We start from the raw sequence: 24,876 nt of genomic DNA, 5'->3' as shown, positions 1-24,876 counted from the left end.
GTCACCAATTAACCTAACATGCATGTTTTTGGAATTAAAACTATTTATAAAATTGCTAGAATTGGCATTTTTCACATTTGGATCTTAATGAGGTTTTAAGTACAGTAGAACTACAAAAAACATTTGGAACTTGTAATTTAAACAACAAAAAAAAGAAATATGTTGTTTATCACCTGATCAAAAGTTTAAGACCACAGGCTATAAAAGCCAAAATCTGCTCAAATTTTTCATATTCTGTCAGGCATTCACCCTGTCATGCCCTCCTGATGGCTAAAGCTAAGAAGCTTTCTCTTTTTTTAATGTGGTCGGATTATCAAGCTGCATAAACAAGGCCTCTCGCAGCGTGCCATTGCTGCTCAGGTTGGGCGCAGTAAGACATTCTAAATAAAAAAAAAAATTGAAAGATCCTGAGCATTATGGAACAAAAAAGTCAAGTGGTAGCCCCAAAAAATCACACCTGTGCTGAGCCGGAGGATCCGATTGGCTGTCCATCAAGACACAGGGCGGTGTTCGACCCAAATTAAGACCCTTACTGGTGCCGACTGCAGCGCAATAACCATCAGACGGCATCTGCGAGAAAAGGGTTTAAAAAACAAAAAACGAATTCAAAGACCTCGTCTCCTTCAACGCCACAAAACAGCCCGTTTAGACTTTGCCAGGGAGCATCAAACATGGGACATTGAAAGGTGGAAAAAAGTTTTATTCTCTGATGAGAAAAAATGTAACCTTAACGGTCCAGATGGCTTCCAACGTTACTGGCATGACAAGGAGATCCCACCTGAGATGTTTTCTACCCGGCACAGTGGAGGGGGGTCCATCATGATCTGGGGTGCTTTTTCATTCAGTGGAACACTGGAGCTTCAGGTGGTGCAGGGTCGTCAAACGGTGGCTGTTTACGTGCAGATGTTGCAGCGGGCATCCCTCATGACTGAGGGCCCTCGTCTGTGTGGTAACAGCTGGGTTTTTCAACAGGACAACGCTGCAGTGCAGTGCTACAATGCTCGCTTGAAACTTAAAACCTCATTAAGATCCAAATGTGAAAAATGCAAATTCTAGCAATTTTTCAACTGGTCTTAAGATTTTGATCAGGATTGTATTTATTTCACAGTCACACTGGTTGAATTTTTGACTAAAAAGTTACTGAATTGATTTAAAGTTACTGAATCGTTTCAGATAGTATCGTTCTAAATGAACCAATATCGTCCTTGAATCGAATCTGCAATTACGAATCGTGATATGAATCAAATTGTCATTAAAACTAATCGTTACACATCGACTTACTATCAGTGGAAATTATTTGTGTATCTGAGAGGGGAGCACTGGCCAATAGACTGCATCACAACAAACAAAGCTAAAATCAACTGGAAAATATGCCCCGGGCCAGCTGGACCACGCGGATAACGAGTAAATCACCATGGTATTGATTCTGATACATGGAGCATATAGTGAACAGTTATATACGCAGTCAATCTATGACACAAAATACTTCGTCGGTGTTAGCTCCTACAATAACAATGTCGCTGTAGCTTGGTTAATATGCATGTCATGGTATGTAAATGTTTTTGAAAGTTTTTTGAAAGAGCGTAGGGGAAACCCATTACGTGCATCATTATCTGCCTCATGCTAGCAGTTTTTCATTATTTTCAACACACTGAAAAGGGAAAGACATGAGTGTTCTTGTCTTAGGATTGTAGATGATGTGCACAATTCCAAAAAATGTGCAGTTTTCCTTTCAAGCAAGCTAAAGTGCCCCTCACCATCTGTCCAGGCCGCAATTTGAGACCCCTCTACTAGACCGTAAATCAGGTATTTGTGAAAAATTTTCAAGTTTTCTTAATTGAAGCGATACATTTGTACACTTAATACTACAATATACTAAACCAGCAAGTAGCTCTTGATGAAATGATGAAATTGTGTCCTGGGAATGTTTTGATACCTAGGGTGCGTGTTACTGTTGTAGGGACACACACAAACACGCACATGTGCACAGACATCAACCCATCTTTCACCTTCACACTAAGACTTGCACACAAGCAAAGCTAGATGAGCGCACACTTATAGATGCCATCCCTCCAAGACCATTTTCATTTTAATGAAGCCTTTCGGGGCCTCTTCACATTAGCGGCTTAATGTAGCATTGTGTGAGGGACCTGATACCAAATGAAGCCCCACAGTAAAACTGTTCCCATATGTCTCTAAATTACAAGCCCTGCCTTCCCGCATAGAATTCTGTTTTCCGTACGACTGCCACATATTTCAAGGTTTTCAAGGGACCGTAGGAGATGTGGTTGTTGGGGGTTGACCATTTTCTAATTCATTTTAATATCATTGTAGGCAATTATGGGCAAAATAAAACCCTGAAAATGCAATAAGAGAACACATACTTTAGCGGGGGGCTTGTCGTCTACCGTTTTAACAAGCCACATCTTGCTAAGATGCAGCTGTTTCCTGTCTGTTTTGCTCCATCTCACTAAACACAGTAGATGAAGGGAGAGGCGTGCTACACGCTTCAGAGCAGTTCGGTGCAGACACCTTTCTTTTTTGTTGAGAAAGTGTTGTTTTAATTGGCCCATTTTTATTTGATTCATTTTTGTTCCACTTGGCTGCAGTTCGTTTTTGCAATGTCCTGCTGCGGGCGTGGGTAAACTCGCAGGTTGTAGTTTTATCACATTACACTGGGACGTTATTGAGCAAATATTCTCACTTATGAAGTGACCTTTCACAAAGTGAAACAGACAGTTTTTATTTGGGATTGTTTGATTCAAAAACACGCTGTGCTTCCAAAACACAGTCTTTCTACATGTCGTTGGACCTGTCCTGCTTTGTAACTTTTCTACAGGGGGTTCCCTAAAACACCTTTTGACCGAGAGCACAACATACCATCAAATGCAGCTGTCAGTGATGCATCCAAATGTTTTGTGAACATATATTCACCCAAAGTCTTGAATATTTCCTCCCTGGTCAGTTTTGTTCAGATAAGACACACACACAAAAGTCCTCCTGCAAACTCTTTTTATCTGCTCGTATTTGCCAAAAGCCTTTTCACACTGCCTGTAAAATATTTTTTCCTGTGTCGTTATTCTATACAAAAGGCACTGGCATGGAATGAGGGATTGTCCGGCTTTAAAGGTAGCATCAGAGCCATAACAGACGCAGGACACCACCTGTGTGTACGGGTTTTTCACAATGCCGAGACTGGGGTTTGAAGCTTCGGACCCGGGAGTCACTATAAACAAATTGAATTATCTTCTTATATGATGTCCCGTCGCTCTGAAAGCACACATTGTTGCTTCAACATTGTGCACTTCACTGTACGGAAGAGGCTAGAGACACTTTCTCTTTTGGCTTTTTGTCACGGTAGCAAGTCAATCGCATGTTTGATTTGGCTTAGTTTTTTGTTTTTTTTACACCGGATGTAATTTCTGATGCAACCCTCCCATTTATTTGGGCTTGGGACTGGCATTGGACATCTCCAACGGCTGGGTGCTGGGGCCCTGGCTGGGAACCGTCTGCACAAAAGGCAGGAAGCAGCATGTGCCATTACACCACCAGAGCATCATATATCATTGTTTACATTTAATTAAGTTGGTTTTGTTTACAATTGTATTTCTGAAATTATAGGCATTTAACTGTAATATGACTATAACTTATAACAGTGCAATATGCCTGTATTCATTTTTCTATTGCTTCAAAAAGCCCTCAGCTCAGAATTGGCCAGCATTCTCAGGTTTGGCATTCCCTGGCCTAGTAGAGTCTAACATTGGCTTTGCCTGGTCTTCACTGTAGTCTCACTGTTCTTATAGACACTTTTACACAGATGTTTCAAAGTTGGGATGTTTTGCAGCTGTTGAACTTATTTCTTAGTGTGAACAGAAGGAAAGGCCTATCATAGTGTTACAGTCATTTGCGCCGTATCATTTGGACTTTTGCAGTCAACAACTAAACCCAAAATGTGACTATTGTAGAAAACCAGATCCAAAGCACTTAATCCATGTAGTGCATCGCTACAAAATCCTGAATGATGACGTCTGATACATTTAAAGCAGGCTTAGAATTTGAAAGCAAGCTCAACAAATTGTTGTTGTTGGACTTGTCATTGTGACCTCCGCTGTTATTTCTGTTTGAATGAAAATAAGGTAAACTTGCCTATGATTAAAGTAACCTTACTAAGGGATATCTTGTTTCTTCTGGTTAACAAATGATTGAACTGCAAAACCTAAATGTTTAGATTAATTAGTGGAAATTTGGCAACCATATAAAAGAACTACATTTGTTTTTTTGTTTTTTTTGTTGAATCTGGCTTTTTGTTTTCTTCTTTTACCTGACACAGTCGGATCAGTCACAAAATGCAGGTTTCATTGCTACAAATGTACTTCACTGTGTTGTGCAATCCATAGATTGTGTCTGTGCTGTGTGCGGTGCTGCATGCTGGGTGTATCCTCTAGGGAAAATCAAGTGCAGTGTTTGACATGTATAACATCGTAAGGAGCTTGGTTTCTTTTGGCGGCTGCTGAATTCAGTTCCCACCAACTGGGATTTGACTTATTATCCTGGGAACCGATTGTAGAACATGTTAGACTCCCATGGGTGTCCCGGATATTACAACCTGTGGCAATGTATGTATGATTCAGACTGTTTCTGTTCTTATATGGTTGGTGGCGCATTTGTGTATGTGTCAAAGACTTGTGTTTACTGATGTTCAGCACACACATTAATGATGTTAACTTAGATGACTGAAGATAATCCTTTACACTCGAACAGTGGGGCAGTTTTTGGAGAGAGCTGCTACTGTATATCATGCTCAGGGATATCTTGGTTTGCGTGACCAACATTTTCGTATTTCAGTATTCCCGACAAAAATAAACATGTTATAAAACATGATAGTGACGAATACACTTACGCTGGAATCTCTGAACGGATAAAGGGAATGCACATCACCTGAACTACAGCTCACGTTTTATAACTTCACATTTACTCACCCTGGAAATCTAATAAAAACATGTAGCATTTGAACAAACGATCAAACACATTGTAATAATACACAAAGTGTACCTGCAGCTTGGGTTTTTGTTGTTGTTTAGCACTGGGAAAGAATGGGGCCAGACTGACTAAATCAACTAAAAATCTAATTAAAGAATACAGAATCCTCAAACTGAATTTTCAAAGAAAAGACTGGCTCTACAGAACTGTGTTTCTGGAGGGGGGGAGAGACATAACATAAAAGTTAGTGTTTGATTTTTCACTGAGGATTCTTTTCCACGTCTTCCTCACCACTACATATGTGTTCCTTTTTCTCCTATCTGATTTTAAGGGGGTAGATATCAGATCATTTGAGCTAAGCCAGTTAAGATAGAACCTTTTGTGGTTTGTGTGTCTATCTGAGCCCATGTTCTGAAGATGAAAGGATTTAGTGCCTAGCTTGTGCGAATAAGAGCGATAGGCTTAGTGGGGGATGGAGGGAAAGGAGCGATGCAGAGAGTAAAAAAAACAACAATGTTATTCTGATGTTAAACTGATAAACACAACTAACCCACAACAAAAATGCACTCGCTTCACATTTAACAGAAAATGCTCATCAGCCCAGGAGTGAAGTTATTTTTTTTTTGTTCCACTCGGTGATGCGGAGACGCGCTGTCCTTATCGCAACATCGTTTTCACTGCAGACTCACTAAAGTGTCCGTAAGCACTAAAAACGGCCTGCACTCCACAGGGATTGCTAACGACAGAGATTCATATCGTGGTTGGGGATAATGATTGGAGGATGGGATGCTCTGTGTCAGACACCCACGATAAATGGCTCATGTGAATGAAAAGTCCTCCCCCTATAGATTAATCGCCAGTTGCCTTCAGCGGTGCCCTGCTTCTCAAACTAGCACGTTCAGACCTCATTCACCCTCCGCTAGACACGTGCACACGCATCCTGGGCATCTGGGAGCCATCATTGATAGGGGATCTAATAAGAATGCAACATATTGCTTTTCATATGAATGCATGCTGCTTGCATACTAAAAACACGACCGATGTGAACTCATATTTAAATACAGTCACTCAAAAATAAGGACTGGAACAGACATGGATGGAATTCCCACTGCTATCACTTGCTGACCTACAGACAGATGACTCTATCCCTGTCAAAATAATTGACATCTCACTCAGCTCAGTTCAAAAGTGCTAAAGGCGACAGTGTGGCTTCATCTCCAGTGTGGCTACTGTGACCTGCACATACTAATTACACTCACATTGGACATGAGTGTCATGATGATACCGGACCTCCAAGGATTTCTTCGACTTGTCTTCTTTTTTACGAGCACTTTGGCTGTTGTTTAGCATGCACGTTACGACACATTTGTATTCTCTTTTGAAACAATACTTGGGACACAATTATTATAATAGGTCAGAAATACACAGTACAAACATTTACAACAGCGGTTTTGTTCAGACCAGCGTTGGCTAGTTTTTCATACCTGTGAAGATAATCAGGCCGTGTTTTTTTTTTTTTTTGGTGCTGCTTCAGATTTCTTGATGGGGTTGGTTGTGTTGAATTGTACTGGTTCTGAGCCACCATGGGGGACGTGTGCATGACGGTTTTGCGCTTGGCTGCAGCGTTGTTTTTGGACTTTAGCAAGGGGTTCCGCCACCTGGCCATTCAGTCCTGCTCCTTCCTTGGCACTGTTGTTGTGATCACATGGATTCTGCATGCTGGATCTGGCGCTACTGGATATGTGTTGGAGTGAAGTTTAGAATGGACTGCTTGTAGTGGAGTGCTAATATCAAAGCCTTTTGATTCAGGCTGATATAATCCGATTACTCCCCCATACAGTCATTCTTTTGCTGATATTGGGCCAATATCAATATCAGCTTGAGCCACCTCAAGTTCTAAGTAACATTTTAACATCCTTGCAGGTGTGAAGAAGAGTTAGCCTTACTAAAACTAAATCCAGAGACATGCATCACACTTTTTAACAAGTCATCCAAGTGCCATTGTAAGTGCTATAACTGCTGTATATTTTAAAACACTTCATTATCGAGTCACCTTTACCTCAGATGGCGGTTCAATTGTAAAGTAGTTGTGGGGGTGCAGTCAGTTGGTCTTCTAGCATCACCTTTGATACCGCAAAACTTAATTCTGACAAAATGCATTCAGAGTAGCTCGGGAGGAATTTTGCAATAATACACTGATTGGCTCTCAGTCCTCCACACAGCATTTAAAGCAAATATTACACAAATTGTTTTTCTTTCAACCTGCTCTCACATGCACATTCTCACACACTTGCAGTGGGCTGATTTCTGTCACCAATCAAGCGCCATTTTCCAACCAAATTAATTCTTTCTAATTTGGAGCTGGCAGTGGTCGACCCCCTGCGGTGCACTGCGACTGAACTGTGGCTCTGTGTGTGTGTGTGTGTGTGTGTGTGTGTGTGTGTGTGTGTGTGTGTGTGTGCATGCGCACGTCTGCGTTTGTGTCTGTGTATGAAGTAGGGAACGTCCTTCAATAGATCGTAATGAGAAGACGGCCTGCAATCAGCACATTCTTGTAGGAAATCATTAAATCATTTCTTTCTAACCTCTCCTTTTCTCTCTCTCCTTCTTATGGTGATTAGCATGCTAATGATACCACCCTGATTATGTCCATCAGACAAATCTGACATCTGTGGTCTCTCCAGTTCTGTACTTGTGGAAATTATAGTGCAAAAATGGGGGGGAAAAATATAATAACCCAGCAAACTCTCCTAATTAATACGGCATATTAAATTAAATAGCATGTTAGTTTAAAAGTGTGATAACTGCAGCACAAAAAAACATGTCGAAAAATTGAATTTTTTTTTTACTATTCAAATAGTGAAAACATCTAACTAAATTGGATGCATTTCTAACCAAATGGTGTTTTTTGTTTAAAATGTACAGTGCATTATTTTTATCAGCGTTCTTAAATCACATCAACTTTTTTATGTATTTATTTTGGATGGGGACGGTGAATGGCTTTGGGTTTTATAGGAGGCCTATTTCACAGATATCAAATAAGAACTTTGGTCTGTCAGAGCATTTATTGCATGTCTAAACACAGGAATGTAAGATGTGCTTTTTAAAGTCTTTCAATGTTTTTATTGTATTCCCAGTCTGCGGCTGTTTATTCCTGTGTTTATTGGACTATAATGCTTAAAAACAAATGAATGCCTTTTGGAAATAACTAATAAACTAAGTTTAAACAGCTTTTGACCATGTAAACTATGTAAACACATTAACACATTTATTTATTTTACAACCTGGTATTGTTGGTTTCGGGCCAATTTCTTGCTTTTGTGTTTCTATGACTAAAGCCCCCTCATACTTGTACATTTGACAAATGTGACCATTTATCCCGGGACTCTCCTCTGCCTCTTTAGGAGATGGCGAAGATATTGAATCATCCGCGTGTCTATGCCTTCCTTCATGTTCCAGTGCAGTCAGCCTCAGATAGTGTCCTCATGGATATGAAGAGAGAATACTGCATTGATGACTTCAGAAGAGTGGTCGACTTCTTGAAGGAGAGGTAAAGCAGCATGCGGTGCGTTTGTCCATTCGTGATTTTGAATACAGTCCATTGGATTTTCACGTTTTGAGATTAGTATGTTTTTATGCTTTCTGTCAATTATGCTGTCCTCTAAGACAGCCTTTTGGAAATGCTCATATATACATCGCCATCTTGTAGCCTTGATCTCTCTATGACGGACAGGAGCCACCTCCGATCAACTAAATGAGGCTTTGCTCATGTTTCTTACATTTTTTTTGGAGATTGAATTTGCAATCTTTTAGCATCTGTTTTACAAAGACAGCAGCTCATTACACAGTCAGCTTTTGCCTGACAGGCAACTGCCCTACAGGTGCATCATGGGAGCAAAAACATACAACATACTTCATATACGCGTCTGTGGTAGCAGAGCGTACATATTTTATGAATTGCATCAACATTCCCCTTTCACACTGATTTAATTTTGATGTTACACTGTTAAATTTGACAAACATGCTCACAGCAGTTTACCCCCTAGAAAGGCACCTATAAATAAATAGCTTTATTGTTATTATTTAAAGTTATTATTATTAAAGGTAAAACCGAATGTCCCCAATGACATTTTGCAGAAAGTAAAGCATAATGCAAACTGTATGAAAAATGATCTCTCTGTGATCAATTGTAATAGTGGACATCTAATACCAATATGATTTCACCATAATACACTATGAAGAGATTCATATAAAAATGGATTTAGGCCTCATATCTGGACCAAATCACTTGGTATTACTGAGTAATTTAGGAGTAACAAGTGTATAGTATGCAAGGATGGTATTGCTTTTGCCAGATGATAACCTCTTATCCAGAAGTAAGGCTTTTCCCTGGAATTAAATGACAAGCACGCATGTTTTAAGATAAGCGTTGAGGTATCTGTGTGTTTGACAAAATATTACATTACCATTCACCCTGCTTTGTATTGCTTTGATTTTATCTTCCATCTAGCTTATTCTGATGTTAGCGTGTTTAGAGCTTGCCTTAAGCAGACAAAATCCATTTATTGGAGCGATCAGTAGATGTATGTATTTAAGTAACTCCTTCATGTAGGTCAGCCAGCCATAGGCTTGAATATAAAATGCAATATGACATTGCCTGCTAGTTACATTTCATCTCGATTTACTATTTTAAACTTATGCATTAAACATCTCTACGTCTACACTTTGGAGGGCGTAGGATACTGTAGTTTTTCAAGTCACGCAAGCTTATAGGCCTCACACCATTCCCCACACAATTGTTTAGAGCATAGATTTCCATACTGCGTTACGGTGAGCCTGCCCTCAGAGAATATTTATGCTGGGATCTCACCTGCAGTATTCCCCCGGACAACTGATTTTGTGGAGCATATATTTTGGCCTTTCTCTCACCGTTAGATGTAGAAATCAGTTTGCCTTTAAAAAAAACAACAAAACAAAACAAAGAACAATGTTCACATAGCAGGTTGTGGAAAAGGTTTATTTTTATTTTTCTTAAGCTGCTGTCCCTCCATGATGCCATCTGGCATTTGATTGAATTGGAACAGTGGAACCTCGGTTTTTGTGTTTTGTGTTCCAAAGGGTCCATCTAAAGCTGAGTCGCACAAAAAACTGAAAGAATTTTCCTCATAGGAAACATGTAAATCCAATTAATTTGTCCCGGACACCCACAAATGTTACATCAAAACAATTTTTTATATCATTTAATTATAATTTTACATGCAGGAAAAAAGTAACATTGTCATTTGAGTTTGCCAGATGAATGTATCATGTAAAAAAAGTCTTGCGAGACTTGGTATTGCGTGTGTGATCCAAGATGGCGAATAAAGGAGCAATGCTGGGAGTAGTCCATCCACGTCTGTCACGTTTCACAGGGCTCTCTCTCGTTGCCCTCGTCTCCCGTGCCTTTTCTGTGTTTTCTGTCCAGATCCTTAGTTCCGGGCTGGAGGCGGAGCTGCTGAACGCACCTGTAATTGAGTGCCGACGCCACTACTTAAACTGACTACGGACAGCTGGAGAACGCCGGATTATTCCTTCGCTACACCACGTTCCAGCCGTGTGTGTCTCTCAGCCTCGTATTGTTCCCAGTCTCTTGCTAGCGCTCAGCAGACTCTGCCTCCAACCGGCATTATTTGTGTTTCATTTTTTCATGGTGTATCTGTTTTGTCACCATCGCTTTTCGTTGTGAGTTCTGGGACAGAATAAATTCAGTGCTCACCTACCTGCCTCCAGCCTCTGCATTGGGAGTTCCCAGACCGGCACCCAACCGCACCGTGACAGAATAATCCGGCCAGAATATGGAACCTGGTGACACGGACCCCCTTAAGAAATCACTTCGTCTCCAAGCGATGCGCCTCACTAAGCAAGAGGAGCAGTTCGGTGCACTTGGAGCCAGTGTGCAGGGGTTGGCCGAGCGACAAGACGCTCGTATGGCCGCACTTGAGTCGCAGCTCAACGCTGTGCTGTCCGCCCTCCAGGGTCACCCGGCTCTCACTCCACCACAAGCCGCTGACGCCGCTCCGGATCCTGCGCCCCTTCCTGCCCCCGAGTCCAGCTCGACGGTCGTGTGCCCCCAGCTTTCCAGGCCAGAGCGATTCTCCGGGGACTCTGGTGACGTGCGCACCTTCCTGACCCAATGCGAGTTGCATTTCGAGCTGCAAGCGGCCGCTTTCCACTCGGAGCGCGCTCGCGTAGCCTTCGCCACGTCGCATCTCACCGGCAAGGCGGCGGCCTGGGCGACGGCAGAATGGAGCCGGCGATCGGCCATCTGTTCTTCCTTCTCCGCGTTTGCCAAATCCCTGGAGCAGATATTCCAGCGGAATCAACCGGGCCGCGAGGCGGCCCGGACCCTCCTGAGGCTGCGCCAGGGTCGCCGCAGCGTAGCGGATTACGCAATCGAGTTCCGTGCGCTCGCGGCGGAGAGCGACTGGAACCCCTCCGCGCTCTTGGATGTGTTCGCTGACGGACTCGCTGAGCGGATAAGGGACCACATGATCCCTCTGGAGACTCCGGGGAATCTCGACGAACTGATCGCTCTGGCCGTGCGAATAGAGAAGCGTTTGGACCACCGGGAGCAGGACCGCCTGTCCCGTCGAGCAGCACCAGGTTACGACCGGAGCCTTTTTGAAGAGCGCCCTCTCTACAACCGGCCGCCATCCACCACGGGAACCACGCCGTTGCTGGCGCCGGAGGAGCCCATGCAGCTCGGTGGGCACCGTCTCACCCCAGCAGAGAGGAGGCGGCGCATGCGGCTTCACCTCTGCATCTACTGCGGACAAGCGGACCACACCATCTCCCTCTGCCCCATTCGACCTGGCCACCAACGCTTCCAGACCTCCCCCTCGTTTCATCCTAGTTCGCCGATGGACTCACGGACTACGCAGCCGCCTCCTGCTGCTCCAGCGGCCACCCGATTGCAGCTGCCAGGTACACTCGCATGGTCTGATATCAATGTCGATATCAATGCTTTTATCGACTCGGGCTCGGACGATTGTTTTATTGATGAACTTTTCGTTGCTAATTCCGCTATACCTGTAGTTCCGCTAGCAACAGCTAAAGTGGTTCGTTCCCTGGATGGGCGTCACCTGGCTAATGTCACTCACAAGACACGCCCCCTCTCTCTCCGTCTGGCTGGTAATCACCGTGAAATTATGACATTTTTTGTCATCCCCTCGCGCTCTGCTCCCGTGGTGCTGGGGCTTACATGGTTAGGCAGACACAATCCGCACATAGATTGGGCCAGACCTGCCATTGTTGGTTGGAGCGTGTTTTGCCACACGCACTGTTGCAAGGGGGTGTGGCCTCGGTCCGCGGCCGCTCGCGCCACCTCGCAGGAAAGTATCGACCTCACCTTGGTTCCTAACATGTATCATGATCTCAGAGAGGTTTTCAGTAAGGATAAAGCCACATCACTCCCCCCCCACCGCCCTTATGATTGCTGTATTAATCTCCACCCGGGTGCGGTTCTCCCTTCCTCACGCCTGTACAATGTTTCTAAACCTGAGAGAGAGGCACTTGAAGATTACATCTCCTCCTCACTTGCCTCCGGTCTTATCCGCCCCTCCTCCTCACCACTTGCCGCTGGGTTTTTTTTCGTTGAAAAGAAGGACAAGTCACTCCCCTGCATTGATTATCGCGCACTTAATAATATCACAGTTAAGAACAAATATCCACTTCCTTTATTAGATTCCGCATTTAACTCTCTGCATTCTGCAAATTTTTTCACCAAGCTTGACCTCCGCAATGCTTACCACCTCGTCCGTATCCGCGAGGGGGATGAGTGGAAGACCGCCTTTAACACACCATTGGGTCATTTTGAATATTTAGTTATGCCTTTTGGCCTCACGAATGCTCCCGCAGTTTTCCAGGGTCTCATAAACCATGTCCTCCGTGATATGCTTGGACGTTTTGTTTTTGCGTATTTAGATGACATTTTAATTTTTTCCACTTCTCTCGAAGAACACATTCAGCAGGTTCGGTTAGTCCTCCAAAGACTTCTCGAGAACAAGCTTTTTGTTAAGGCGGAGAAGTGCACTTTTCACTCTTCATCAGTTTCTTTTCTGGGGTTCATTGTGGAGAAGGGGCAACTCCGACCCGATCCTGCCAAAATCCAGGCAGTGGTTGACTGGCCCACTCCTACATCACGTAAGCACCTTCAAAGGTTTCTGGGCTTCGCAAATTTTTACCGTCGTTTCATTCGGAATTTCAGTCGGGTTGCAGAACCTTTGACCAGGCTCACATCTACTAAAGTTCAGTTTATGTGGACCCCAGACGCTAACTCCGCCTTTGAGAAGCTTAAGTCCTGTTTCACCTCTGCTCCGGTTCTTGCTCACCCTAACCCTCACTCTCCTTTTGTTGTCGAGGTCGACGCTTCCGATACCGGCGTCGGGGCCGTCCTCTCCCAGCGCTCCACCATCGATCACGAGCTGCACCCCTGCGCCTTCTTCTCACGCCGCCTGACCCAAGCAGAACGTAATTACGATATTGGCAACAGGGAGCTGTTGGCGGTCGTCTTGGCGCTGCAGGAGTGGAGGCACTGGCTGGAGGGCTCGGAGGTCCCTTTTGTTGTACACACAGATCATAAAAACTTGGCCTACCTCCGATCTGCCCGGAGACTTAATCCCAGGCAGGCGCGCTGGGCACTTTATTTGGCCAGGTTTGACTTCACGCTAACGTTCCGCCCTGGATCCCAGAACGGCAAGCCGGACGCACTCTCCAGGATGCATTCCCCACCTGTGGACTTACCTCAACTAGAGACCATCCTTCCTCAGTCCCGCATCCTGGGAGGCCTACAGTGGGACGTGGAGAAGCGAGTGGCGGAGGCAACCAAGGACTCCTCTCCTCCGGGGGACTGCCCCGCTGGTCGCCTGTTTGTGGTCGCAGAGCTGCGCCCGGAGGTTCTACGTTGGGCTCACGAATCCAAGCTGGCGTGCCACCCGGGAGTATCACGCACAATCTTCCTCCTGTCTCAGCGGTTCTGGTGGCCTTCCCTCCGCTCGGACGTCAAGGAGTTTGTGGCCGCCTGTGCGAGTTGTGCCCGGAATAAGCCGTCCCATCAAGCCCCAGCGGGGCTGCTGCGCCCCCTGCCCATCCCCTCCCGACCGTGGTCCCATGTGGCACTGGACTTTGTGACTGGTCTCCCACCATCCAATGGCAACACGGTCATTCTTACCATCGTGGATCGTTTTTCCAAAATGGCCCATTTTGTTGCCCTCCCCAAGCTCCCCTCGGCACTGGAGACAGCTCAACTTTTGGTCAAAGACGTCTTCCGGCTTCACGGTATTCCCTGCGACGTGGTCTCGGACAGGGGACCACAATTCTCTTCGGCAGTTTGGAAGGCCTTCTGCAGGGCCTTGGGTGCGTCAGCGAGCTTGTCCTCCGGCTACCACCCACAAACTAACGGCCAGTCAGAAAGAGCTAACCAAGATTTGGAATCCGCCATCCGCTGCGTCTGCCACCAGCAGCCAGCCTCATGGTCCTTCAATCTGCCGTGGATTGAGTATGCGCGCAACACCCTGGTCAGCTCAGCCACAGGCCTCTCACCTTTCCACGGGGCCTACGGGTACCAACCTCCAGCTTTCCCTTCACTGGAGGCGGAGTCGGCGGTCCCTTCCGTGTCAGCCAACCTGCGCCGCGCCCGCCTAGCCTGGCGGAATACCCGGACAGCACTGGCACGTACGGCCGAGCGTAACCAGCGTTTGGCCAATCAACATCGGTCGGTGGCCCCTGAGTACAAGACGGGACAGAGGGTGTGGCTATCTACTCGCGATCTACCCCTGCACACGGACTCCAAGAAACTACAACCCAAGTACATCGGTCCTTACCCTGTGGAACGGGTCATCAGTCCCTCGGCCGTCATGCTGAGGCTCCCGGACTCCCTCAGAATTCATCCTACTTTCCATGTGTCCCTCATCAAACCAGTCAGTGTCAGCAACCTAAGCCCTCCGGAGGTGCCTCCTCCTCCTCCCAGGCTCATCGACGGCCATCCCGCATTCACGGTCAAGGCCATTCTGGATGTGAGAAGAAGGGGCAGGGGTTTTCAGTACTTGGTCGACTGGGAGGGTTACGGCCCCGAGGACCGCTCGTGGATCTCTCGTGCCCTCATTCTGGATCCCCAATTACTATCAGAGTTTTACAGTCGCTTCCCGGAGAAGCCAGGTAGGCCGCCAGGTGGCGCCCTTTGTTAAGGGGGGGAAATACTGTCACGTTTCACAGGGCTCTCTCTCGTTGCCCTCGTCTCCCGTGCCTTTTCTGTGTTTTCTGTCCAGATCCTTAGTTCCGGGCTGGAGGCGGAGCTGCTGAACGCACCTGTAATTGAGTGCCGACGCCACTACTTAAACTGACTACGGACAGCTGGAGAACGCCGGATTATTCCTTCGCTACACCACGTTCCAGCCGTGTGTGTCTCTCAGCCTCGTATTGTTCCCAGTCTCTTGCTAGCGCTCAGCAGACTCTGCCTCCAACCGGCATTATTTGTGTTTCATTTTTTCATGGTGTATCTGTTTTGTCACCATCGCTTTTCGTTGTGAGTTCTGGGACAGAATAAATTCAGTGCTCACCTACCTGCCTCCAGCCTCTGCATTGGGAGTTCCCAGACCGGCACCCAACCGCACCGTGACAGAGTCTTTATTAATACCAGCGAGCCAAAGGGTAAATACAAGTTTGTTACATGCGATATTGCATGATAACCGAGACAGTGTGCAAAAAAACGGAGGCAGAAATTGAATCTGTAAACTGAATCATACGAAAACTAGGATGTTTGTGGTGCCACACCGCTTTGAAAACCACTGCTTTCGATCAAATTCCTGTCTAAAATGTTCTAAAAGGTTTTTTGCCACCTCAAAGCAGTACAGCCTAATTTTGTCAGGATAAACGTAGGCTTTTCTGTAGTCCAAAAACAAAATCAGTACTTTGCAGTCCTGATGTTTACAGTTTGTCTGAAACATACTATTAGGCATCGGCAGTGTTATACAACTTGTTTGACACTTTTACAGTCCCGTATTTCTCAATAGAATTTATGTCCGGTTTCACATTTCCTACTGCTGTGTCACTATTCTGGTACTTTTTTTCCCTCTTTTGCCATTTGTCCGTCAAACCTATCTTTAAACTTTGTAGACGTCTGATTAGTCACAGTCTGTGTTTCACTGTGGTTGAAGACTTTACAATTCAATATTTCTGTTAAGGACTGGTACCACTTTGTCATCGACTCTTGCCTGGAGGTGTTGATTTGTGGTTTAGACGATTGTTTGGCCTAGTAGAGGCCTCTCTCCTCTGTCTCCAGTTGTTATTTTAGTGTTCAGTTGAAATTCAACACAGTGACACTAATCCGAAAATCCTAAAAGACCGTGGCAAATAGTCTAAGGAGACACACACAAGCTCACCCCACTCAGTGCATCATGTCATCAGATCTTGTTTATGCTGGCAGACTACCCCGCTGTGCGAGTCTTCGTTCTATATATTTATGTGTGGTCAGTTTGTTGCTGCCTTCTGTTACCTAAACATGATGTTGGTTTTGTGAACTCTTTGCTGGTACTCATGTAGTGGTTGGCTCAATTTAGCTGCAGCAGTAATAACTGGGATGTAGCTGTATGTCTGGGAGAGAGGCCAGGACAAGCTATAACACACACCCTCTGTTTGATGGCGTGAGAGTATGTACAACATGTGTGTGTGTGTGTGTGTGTGTGTGTGTGTGTGTGCGTGCTCATGTCTTTCTATGTGTTTGGCACAACCATTGATGTCCTACTTTTATTGGGGGACAATTCCCTGTGGCTGTTTCACATAAGGAAACTGCTATGATGAGCTCTTTTCACCTTCATAAAAAAGTGGGCTTGCGTGCACGTGTGTGTTTTGTCTGTGTGAGACTATGCCTGTGTGTCATCTTGAAGAACAAAGCTGTGCTTGAAACCACTTTAATTAGATTTCTCTTTCTATGAATATTGTGGTCAAAACATTGTATTTTGGTTTAAAGTAATCTAAAGGATTTGTTTGTGTTGAATTCAGTATCTGGATTTGATCTGTCTGACTTAGAATTATGCGTTTAGCTTTAATGAAAGTCTAAATAAATGAAAAAAGGGGAAAAGGCCTCCAAAAGTTTCAAAACATGGGACAACTAGTGTATCAATAACCTCTTATAGAGTAAATACTAGGGATGTCAAATGATAAAATGTAATCAGATTAATCACTGTTTTAAATTAATCGTGATTAATCATCAATTGCAATAATGTCTAAAATACACCCATTTTTACTGTATTTATTAACAGAAAAATAAATGACAGGACATGATTATATACCGTAAATTCTGGTGTATAAGCCGCACCGGTGTATAAGTCGCATGTGTCCACGTGGGCATTTTGTGGTGTGCATAAGTCTGTGAGGCCCGGGCAGCTGTTTATTTGACAGGAGCCAATCATGAGTTGTGAAAAAGAAGTGGAAATCGCAGCTCATTGCTCAATATAACAGTCTGACTAGCGGTGTCATCTCACAAACACCAAACTCAGCACACAGCACCTTAACACTCAAAAGGTATACTTACAAATATACAAACGTGTACCAATATATGTTTAAAATTAAAAAAAACAACAACAAAGTTTTAAGTTTTCCCCATAATGCATTTCGTTTGAGCAAAGCATTTTATTGGAGGACAAGCAGCAAAGAAAATGGATGATAAAAGTAGATGACACCGTGAGTCAGACTGTGATTTAGTTGTATCGTTATATATAATGACCTCCTGCCATTTCCAGTGGGTTTACAAGCTTGTTGTGAGTGCACTGATAGCTCGTGATTGGCTCCTGCCAAAGAAAGATCTACCGTTTCCTCACTGACTCACGAGTGGCACAGTATTTAAACAATTAGTAGTAGTTCTGTCACAAGATTAGAATTTAGCCATAAATTAGCTGCACCGCTGTGTACCGCAGGGCTCAAAGTTGAAGCAATATTCTGTTGTACTTGATGTGTTTAGATCAGAATAAAGTTATAAAAGAGCGTCAGACTCTTATGAGGACGTTGCACTGTGCCCTCATCTACTAATGCCCTCTAATTCAATAATTTAGTTCCCGTAGTTAACACGTTATTTTTGACAGCCCTTATAAACAATCGATTTGCCCCACCTAAGCAATAATAATTAAATCACAACTTTGTTTGCAGACTTGACAAGACTAGAAATGTCAACCATAGTGTTTGTGTAAATACAGGAGTCAAAAAATGACTCAGATGCTGAAAAACTAAATGTGAAAGGTTATTCCCTGTGTGTCCAAATAAAGGTTGGCAGGTGGTTGGGCTGTGAGCGTCACAGATGACCTAGACTCTAACAATTAATGCTTTGTAAGGCCGTATGAAGTTCACCACAAAGCAACAGACAGACAAGCTCTTGTTCAGTTATGTGCAAGGTCAGGGTTTATCTAACGGACACACACAGCAGGAGATAAATATATTTTTTCTTTACAAACAGCTTAGTACCACCAACCTTGTGGAGGTCGTGAAGGGTCAAACGCTTCTGGCCTTCGTAATCACAAAAAACATGCAGACGCGCATACAGACCTCCCTCCTTGACATCCTTCACAGTTGAACTCTTTATATATGCTTTATATTTCTCTAGCTGGGACATGTGCACATTAAGAACACGTCTAATGTTTGTGCCTATCTGAATAAAAATGGGGATAAAAGGAATGTCTACTCTCTTGCTGCTATTTGCTCTCAGTGTGACTGTATACATTTTAGGGCTGTCAAAAATAATGCTTTAACGGCAGTAGCTCAATTCTTTCATTAGTTACATAAACATTTTTAATGTAACAAATGCACCTCATGGTAGGCCACACCTTTCTTATGACGGCAGATGGAGGCACAGTGTAGCGTCCTCACGGAGTCACGCCGACTCTGACACTCTTTTTTATAACTTTATTCTGACCTAAACACAAGAACACCAATGCTCAATTCCAACACTGTGTGTATCTCCAACTCGCAAACACATCTTTCATTCTCCACCACACTCCTGTGAGGTGCTTTCACGGACACTGCAAACTCCGTGCAAACTCTGTCTTAAATATGCATGTATGTGTGGTCTAAATAAACAAAGACAAAGAAAAAGCAAGTGGATATTTTTATCACTACCGCTCAAAGTACCTCGCTCTTATACTCACTCAGTTGTTCATATAACGCACACAAATGGTAAACACCTCCATATTTGTCTCTTTTTTTGTTGTTGTTGTTGTTGTTGGAGCAGAACCTAACTATGAACTTAAGCCCTGTGCTCTGTACTGGCTATGTGCTGTGCACACGATGAGAGCATTGCATAGCTCTTAATGTGGAATTACAATTTGCTACAAATGTTATATACACTACTGGTCGAAAGTTTTACAACACCCCAATTTTTCCAGTTATTTTTTGAAACTCAAGTCGCTCAAGTCCAATGAATAGCTTGAAATGGTACAAAGGTAAGTGGTGAAGTGCCAGAGGTTAAACAAAAAAAGGTAAGGTTACCCAAAATGGAAAAATAGTGTGTTTTTCAGAATTATACAAAAAAAAGCCTGTTTAGAGAAACCACAAAATGGGTCAACAATTTAAAGCTGTTCTGCAGAAATGGAGGTTGATCAAGCCTTGGCAGTTGGCCCAACTAATTCATACAGGTGTCCCGAATTCTGGAGTACTTACTACCTTTTCTGTCTGCATAAAAAAAGTGTTGAGAACACACTGTGGTTCTATACCCTCGTGAACCTCAGTTAAACAGCATTGTCCTGGAGAAAGTAATTTGTTGCTATAAAAATGGCAAGAAAAAATGGAATTAAATATGGAAGAGAGACATACCATCTTAACACTGAAAAATGTTTAAAGTGCGTTCCCTCGTTTATCCGCGAAGTAGCCAACTTATTTTTTTTTTACTGTTATGTATGTTTTAAGGCTGTAAAACCCCTCACCCTAAACTCACCATACACATACTGTGTATATATATATAGATATATATATAGAGAGATATATATATAGAGATATAGATATATATATATAGAGATATAGATATATATATAGAGATATTTATATGTAAATAAATAAATAAATAAATAAATTCTGGACTATAAGCCTTTTTTCACACACTTTGAACCCTGTGGTTTAAACAATGACAGCTAATTTATGGGTAAAAGAACTACAGTTCCCATGATGCTTAGAGTGCAGATTCTGGAAGTAGGGAAACTGGACTAAGTAAGTTTGATCAAGTGTAGAATTAGTACAGTTTCTGCTTGGACTGTGGACGTTGTTGAACTCTGATTTAAAACAAAAAAGTGTCTCATGTCTCATCCATCTGAGCTAACTAGTGATGCTGGGAACACAGAGTGTAGGTAGGGTTGCAAGGTTTATAGTGTGTTTCTGGGTAAATATCTCATGTTATAACATGTACACCTGCGGCTTACAGACAAGTGTGGTCTATGTATACTTTAAATTTGGTGGGTGCAGCTTATATTCAGTTGTGTTCAATAGTCCAGAATTTACAGTAATCGTGTCCTGTCATTAAACTTTCTGTAAATAAAATACAATAAAAATGGCCATATTTCCAAAATAGTTGCAAATGGCGGTAATCATTATTAATTAATTTAAAAACTGTGATTACAATTTTTAATCATTTGACAGCCCTAATATTTTTTATTTTTTTTACTACTTTGTAAAAGTTCAAAATATGGCTGTTTCTAAAGGCAGTGCAGTCCTCCTTACATCGAGCACAAAGTAAAAGTCACTGCTCTTTGCAAGAAAGCCTTTGTGTTGATGGGCTGTCCAGTGTTTCCACCTTACCAGACATCTGGGCTTTATACTCAAAAAGGGTTTAAATTAGCTCACATTATCAAGTCCATTGTTTTGGGACAGCGAATCATCGAAAGAAAACCATTACAATAAATGTTCTGTCCTTGACATCGTAACTAATTTCTTACATTCTGTAAGAACACAAGTGTTTTCTACCATGCATAATTCAAAATGTAAGTGGAGTGATTATTTCATTAAATGTGTTAATTTGTCATCGTCTGCCAACTTTTTCATCCTTCTCTTCCCGTTTCTATCAATTAAAATCAAATAATGAAGTGCTGCACTTATGCAATGATGTATGGAGAAAATCCTGTTATGGTGGAATAAAGCGGTTAGAGAGTGAGTGAGCATGGTCCGATGGTTCTCCAGACTTATTTTATAGTTTGTTATATGATCAGGGATTTCCCCTCCACACCCCAAGTACTCTTTTGGATTAAGCATGTCTGAACCACAGGGGCCGAAGATGAAACACCTGCAAGTGTCTGAGGATTGATTGGCGCAGTCTGTTCACAGAGGAGCAGAGTTATGTTTTAATGCATAACCGCAAGGCTAGTTGGCTGTGTTAGTAGAGAAGTGGAGGCGTTCCCCATTATGCTTCCGGGAAGGTATTGATGATGGGGGAGGGCTGGACAACGAGAGGCTTACAGGCATTCTTCAGTTCCTGTCAGGGTTGTTTCCCTTGAGGGTTATGCGATCCTGACCTCTGAAATCCCTGTCCACCCAAGGCAGGGACATCTTTCTACCCAGAAGACAACCTCTCTTCCTCAGGATTTGGCTTTGCCTGTTTTCATTGAAGTTTACACGTAATAGTTTAAGTAACAACCACCAACACTTAAAGGAAAAGGATTTCACGTCCACATTTGAATTTCTTCATACCAATGTTTAAGTCGCGTCCAGGTTAGTTTGCTCTTGGAGTCCCAAAGGAATGAGCTACATACTGTTGGTCAACAAGTGATTCATCTGTCTGATGCTACAATGACCCGTGACCTGCAATATGACCTGAAGGAAGCCAACACTCTCCTTTCAATCTGCATTTGAGGATTTAGTTACCAATCTCTTGTTTTTGCTCACTGGCCTCATTGGTTGAGGTCATTGGGTGTTCCACAAACATGGTGATGCACTCTTATATCTCTGCTGTTGAAAACATGTACATTTTGCCTTTTGTTTATTTATTTTAAGCTAAAAAAAAAAAGATTCTTAAAAATTAGGGGTTGTCTTATATTTGGGTAAATTCCGTGTTACTTAAAATAACCTAAATAATCTCCCAACAAAGCAACCAACATTAAACACCACTCCGGTTTCCTCCATGTCCAAAAACATGCACGTTAGGTTAACTGGTGACACTAAATTGTCCATAGGTATGAATGTGAGTGTAAATGGTTGTTTGTCTATATGTGCCCTGCGATTGGCTGGCGACCAGTCCAGGGTGTACCCCGCCTCTCGCCCAAAGTCAGCTGGATAGGCTCCAGAATATCCCTGCGACACAAGTGAGGATTAAACGGCATAGAAAATGAATGGATAGACTCCATTACAGTGACTATGCTCATTTGCAATTCAGCATTTACGACCATGCAAATTTGCTGATTTTTTTGTTCAAAAAAATATTTTTAAATATTTTATTTCTCCAAAAAGTAGTTGTTTTTTTTTTCCTGAAAGCATGTGTCATTCACCCAAAATCTGTAATAATTAATAAATACTAGGGCTTGAATATCGGCCAATCCATCCATCTTCCACCGCTTATCCAAGATTTGGGTTGCCGGGGCGGCAGCCTAAGCAGGGAGGCCCAGATTTTCCTCTCCTCGGCCACTTCGTCCAGCTCCTCCCGGCGGATCCCGAGGCATTGCCAGGCCAGTTGGGAGACATAGTCTCTCCAACGTGTCCTGGGTCTTCCTCGAGGCCTTCTACCGGTTGGACTTGCCCTGAACACCTCCCCAGGGAGGCGTCCGGGAGGCATCAACTGGCTCCTCTCAATGCGGAGGAGTAGCGGTTCTACTCCGAGTCTCTCCCGGATGACAGTGCACACAGATGATCGTAAATGGTCAGTAATTATAACAGGCAAGCAATGTGGATAATGTAGACGAGGTTTGGAGAAAAGCCTTTTCGCACAGGTAGTTGGACAACCCAGCGGGAGCAAAGCACCACAAAAATAGACATTTTTATGGTCATCTCAATTACTTGCTTTTTTTCGCCATTCGTAACCCCCACAAATAGCGGTGATCTTGTTTACGTGTTTACTTGTTTACTGTGTCTTTGTTTCAAGTGTTGGCAGGTCACATGTTCTTGCTCTGCTACCAGATATTACTGTTTTCCAATGTTACAACACGGCTGGCCTTGATTACAGATATTTCATTCATGTATTAGCCTTTTACTGTGTGGGGTTACAGTATTCTTGATATTAATAAAATGCTCATGACATTATTTGCATATTTGCAAGTGTGTGTACTTATTCCAAAAATGCAGCTGCTCCTTACTCGCTATTCCAAGATTTTTCTTTTTTTTTACTTTTCAGTTTGGTAACATTTATGTACCAAACTGTACTTTGCTGAACACTTTCAGTGCTGTTGTACTTTGCTGTCAAACTGTCTGCAGAGTTGATACGTTTGACTGTCGATGGAATCTGTTGATAAACCGTGTGTGTGTTTTTCAGTGCGCCAGTCTGTCTCTCGAGTATAGTGACTGGCTCCAAACGGCTCCAAGATGGTTGTGTTTGTGTTTCGTCTGTGTGTGTTCATGTGTTAGTCATCTCTATTAGTCAGGAGAAGTGACAGGGTGATATCAGGCCTCCCTAAGTTACAAGAGGACACATGCAGCCATAGCGTGACTGCATTGTGTGTGTGTCCGTGTGTGAAGGTGTGCATCTGTGTGTGGGTGTCGCTGGTGACTAGACTGCATTGGTTTACTGGTCACACTCTTTCAGGTTTAAGGTATCAGAAGAGGCTAATGTTTCACCGGAATAGCATGCAGAAGGAGTGTCACTCTCTCTAAGGAGCAGGAAAGAAAACAAGAAAAAAAAACAAAAAACGAAGAGACAGGAGAGGCGTTAAAAAAAAAAAGAAGAGGGAATCAAGTGGAGGGAAGGGAGGCGGGAAGCGACAAGCGAGGCAGGTCTGGCCCGGTTTCACTGGCGGGAATTTGCAGCATTTGACCCCCTCCTTTCTTTTTCTCCTCTTCATCCATGTGATGACTCAGCAAGCTATGTATATCTCTGTCTTTAACGCTGATTCAGCGTTTCAATAGTAACAGCCCTTCAATGTTGGTAGAAAATCCCACTCTTTCTTAGCTTTAATACCACACTGTTGCTACCACAACTGTTTTCTCATCAAGTGTTGGACAGATAAGATAAGACGGACAAGACCGTTTGCCTCGACTGAATCCTTCCAGAACCATTTCTGTTCATTTGGCTTCGGTTAAAGTATGTTTCACTAGTTAAAGGCTTAAATGGATGAGATGTGGAACTATAAAGTCAGTTTGGTTTGTTTCTGGGAAGTCATTGTCAGAGAGATGTTTGGTTAACAACTAGTTAACAACCATCAGGTGTTTTTGTAAGGTAGCAATTTAGCCTATTTTTATGTTGATTGTAAAATTGCCTTAGTGCCATAATAGCGATCTTATTCTGTGGCCACATTTGGTTTTACTGGTTTGTAATTGCTCATTTAACCAATGACAGACACCAAGTTTGTGATAATTTACAATTTGTCTGCCCCAGAGCTTCATTAGTGTTAAGTGCCTCATTTTTGTTTTTTGTTTTTTTTGGAGCTCATCCAAATGTGATAACTTAAATGCCAAAACAGCATGACTCATTTGATATGGAACGACTGTTTGCTTGTCTGGAACATGTGTTGACTCCAAATATTTGGCTAATTCCCCGATACCGTCTACACATCTTGATTGAATCTAAAAATGACATGTCAGGACAAGGCATGGGCCGGTTACCGCTTTCAAGGTACACCGAGGTATGAAAAAGTCAGGTTTGAAAACCATTAACATTTTAAGTCATATTATTCCTATGGTATGACAGACAGTGTCGGTCCAAGCGGGCACTATGTGGAAATGCTTTGTCATGTCCTGTGTTATTCC

The 24,876-nt window shown here is 43.3% G+C and overlaps 1 protein-coding gene across 1 annotated transcript in view; it reads left to right on the top strand.

Annotated features, from left to right (window-relative positions):
* Positions 1-24,876, top strand: part of cdkal1 (CDK5 regulatory subunit associated protein 1-like 1) — a 301,229-nt gene that overhangs the window by 169,384 nt on the left and 106,969 nt on the right. The window contains exon 10 of the mRNA XM_054782535.1: positions 8,385-8,530. Within this exon, the coding sequence (XP_054638510.1) occupies positions 8,385-8,530 (146 nt within the window). The remainder of the gene's footprint in view (positions 1-8,384; positions 8,531-24,876) is intronic.

The sequence above is a fragment of the Dunckerocampus dactyliophorus genome, chromosome 7, assembly GCF_027744805.1.
Source record: "Dunckerocampus dactyliophorus isolate RoL2022-P2 chromosome 7, RoL_Ddac_1.1, whole genome shotgun sequence".
NCBI classification, from domain to species: domain Eukaryota; kingdom Metazoa; phylum Chordata; class Actinopteri; order Syngnathiformes; family Syngnathidae; genus Dunckerocampus; species Dunckerocampus dactyliophorus.
This window is presented reverse-complemented; position numbering and strand designations above follow the sequence as displayed.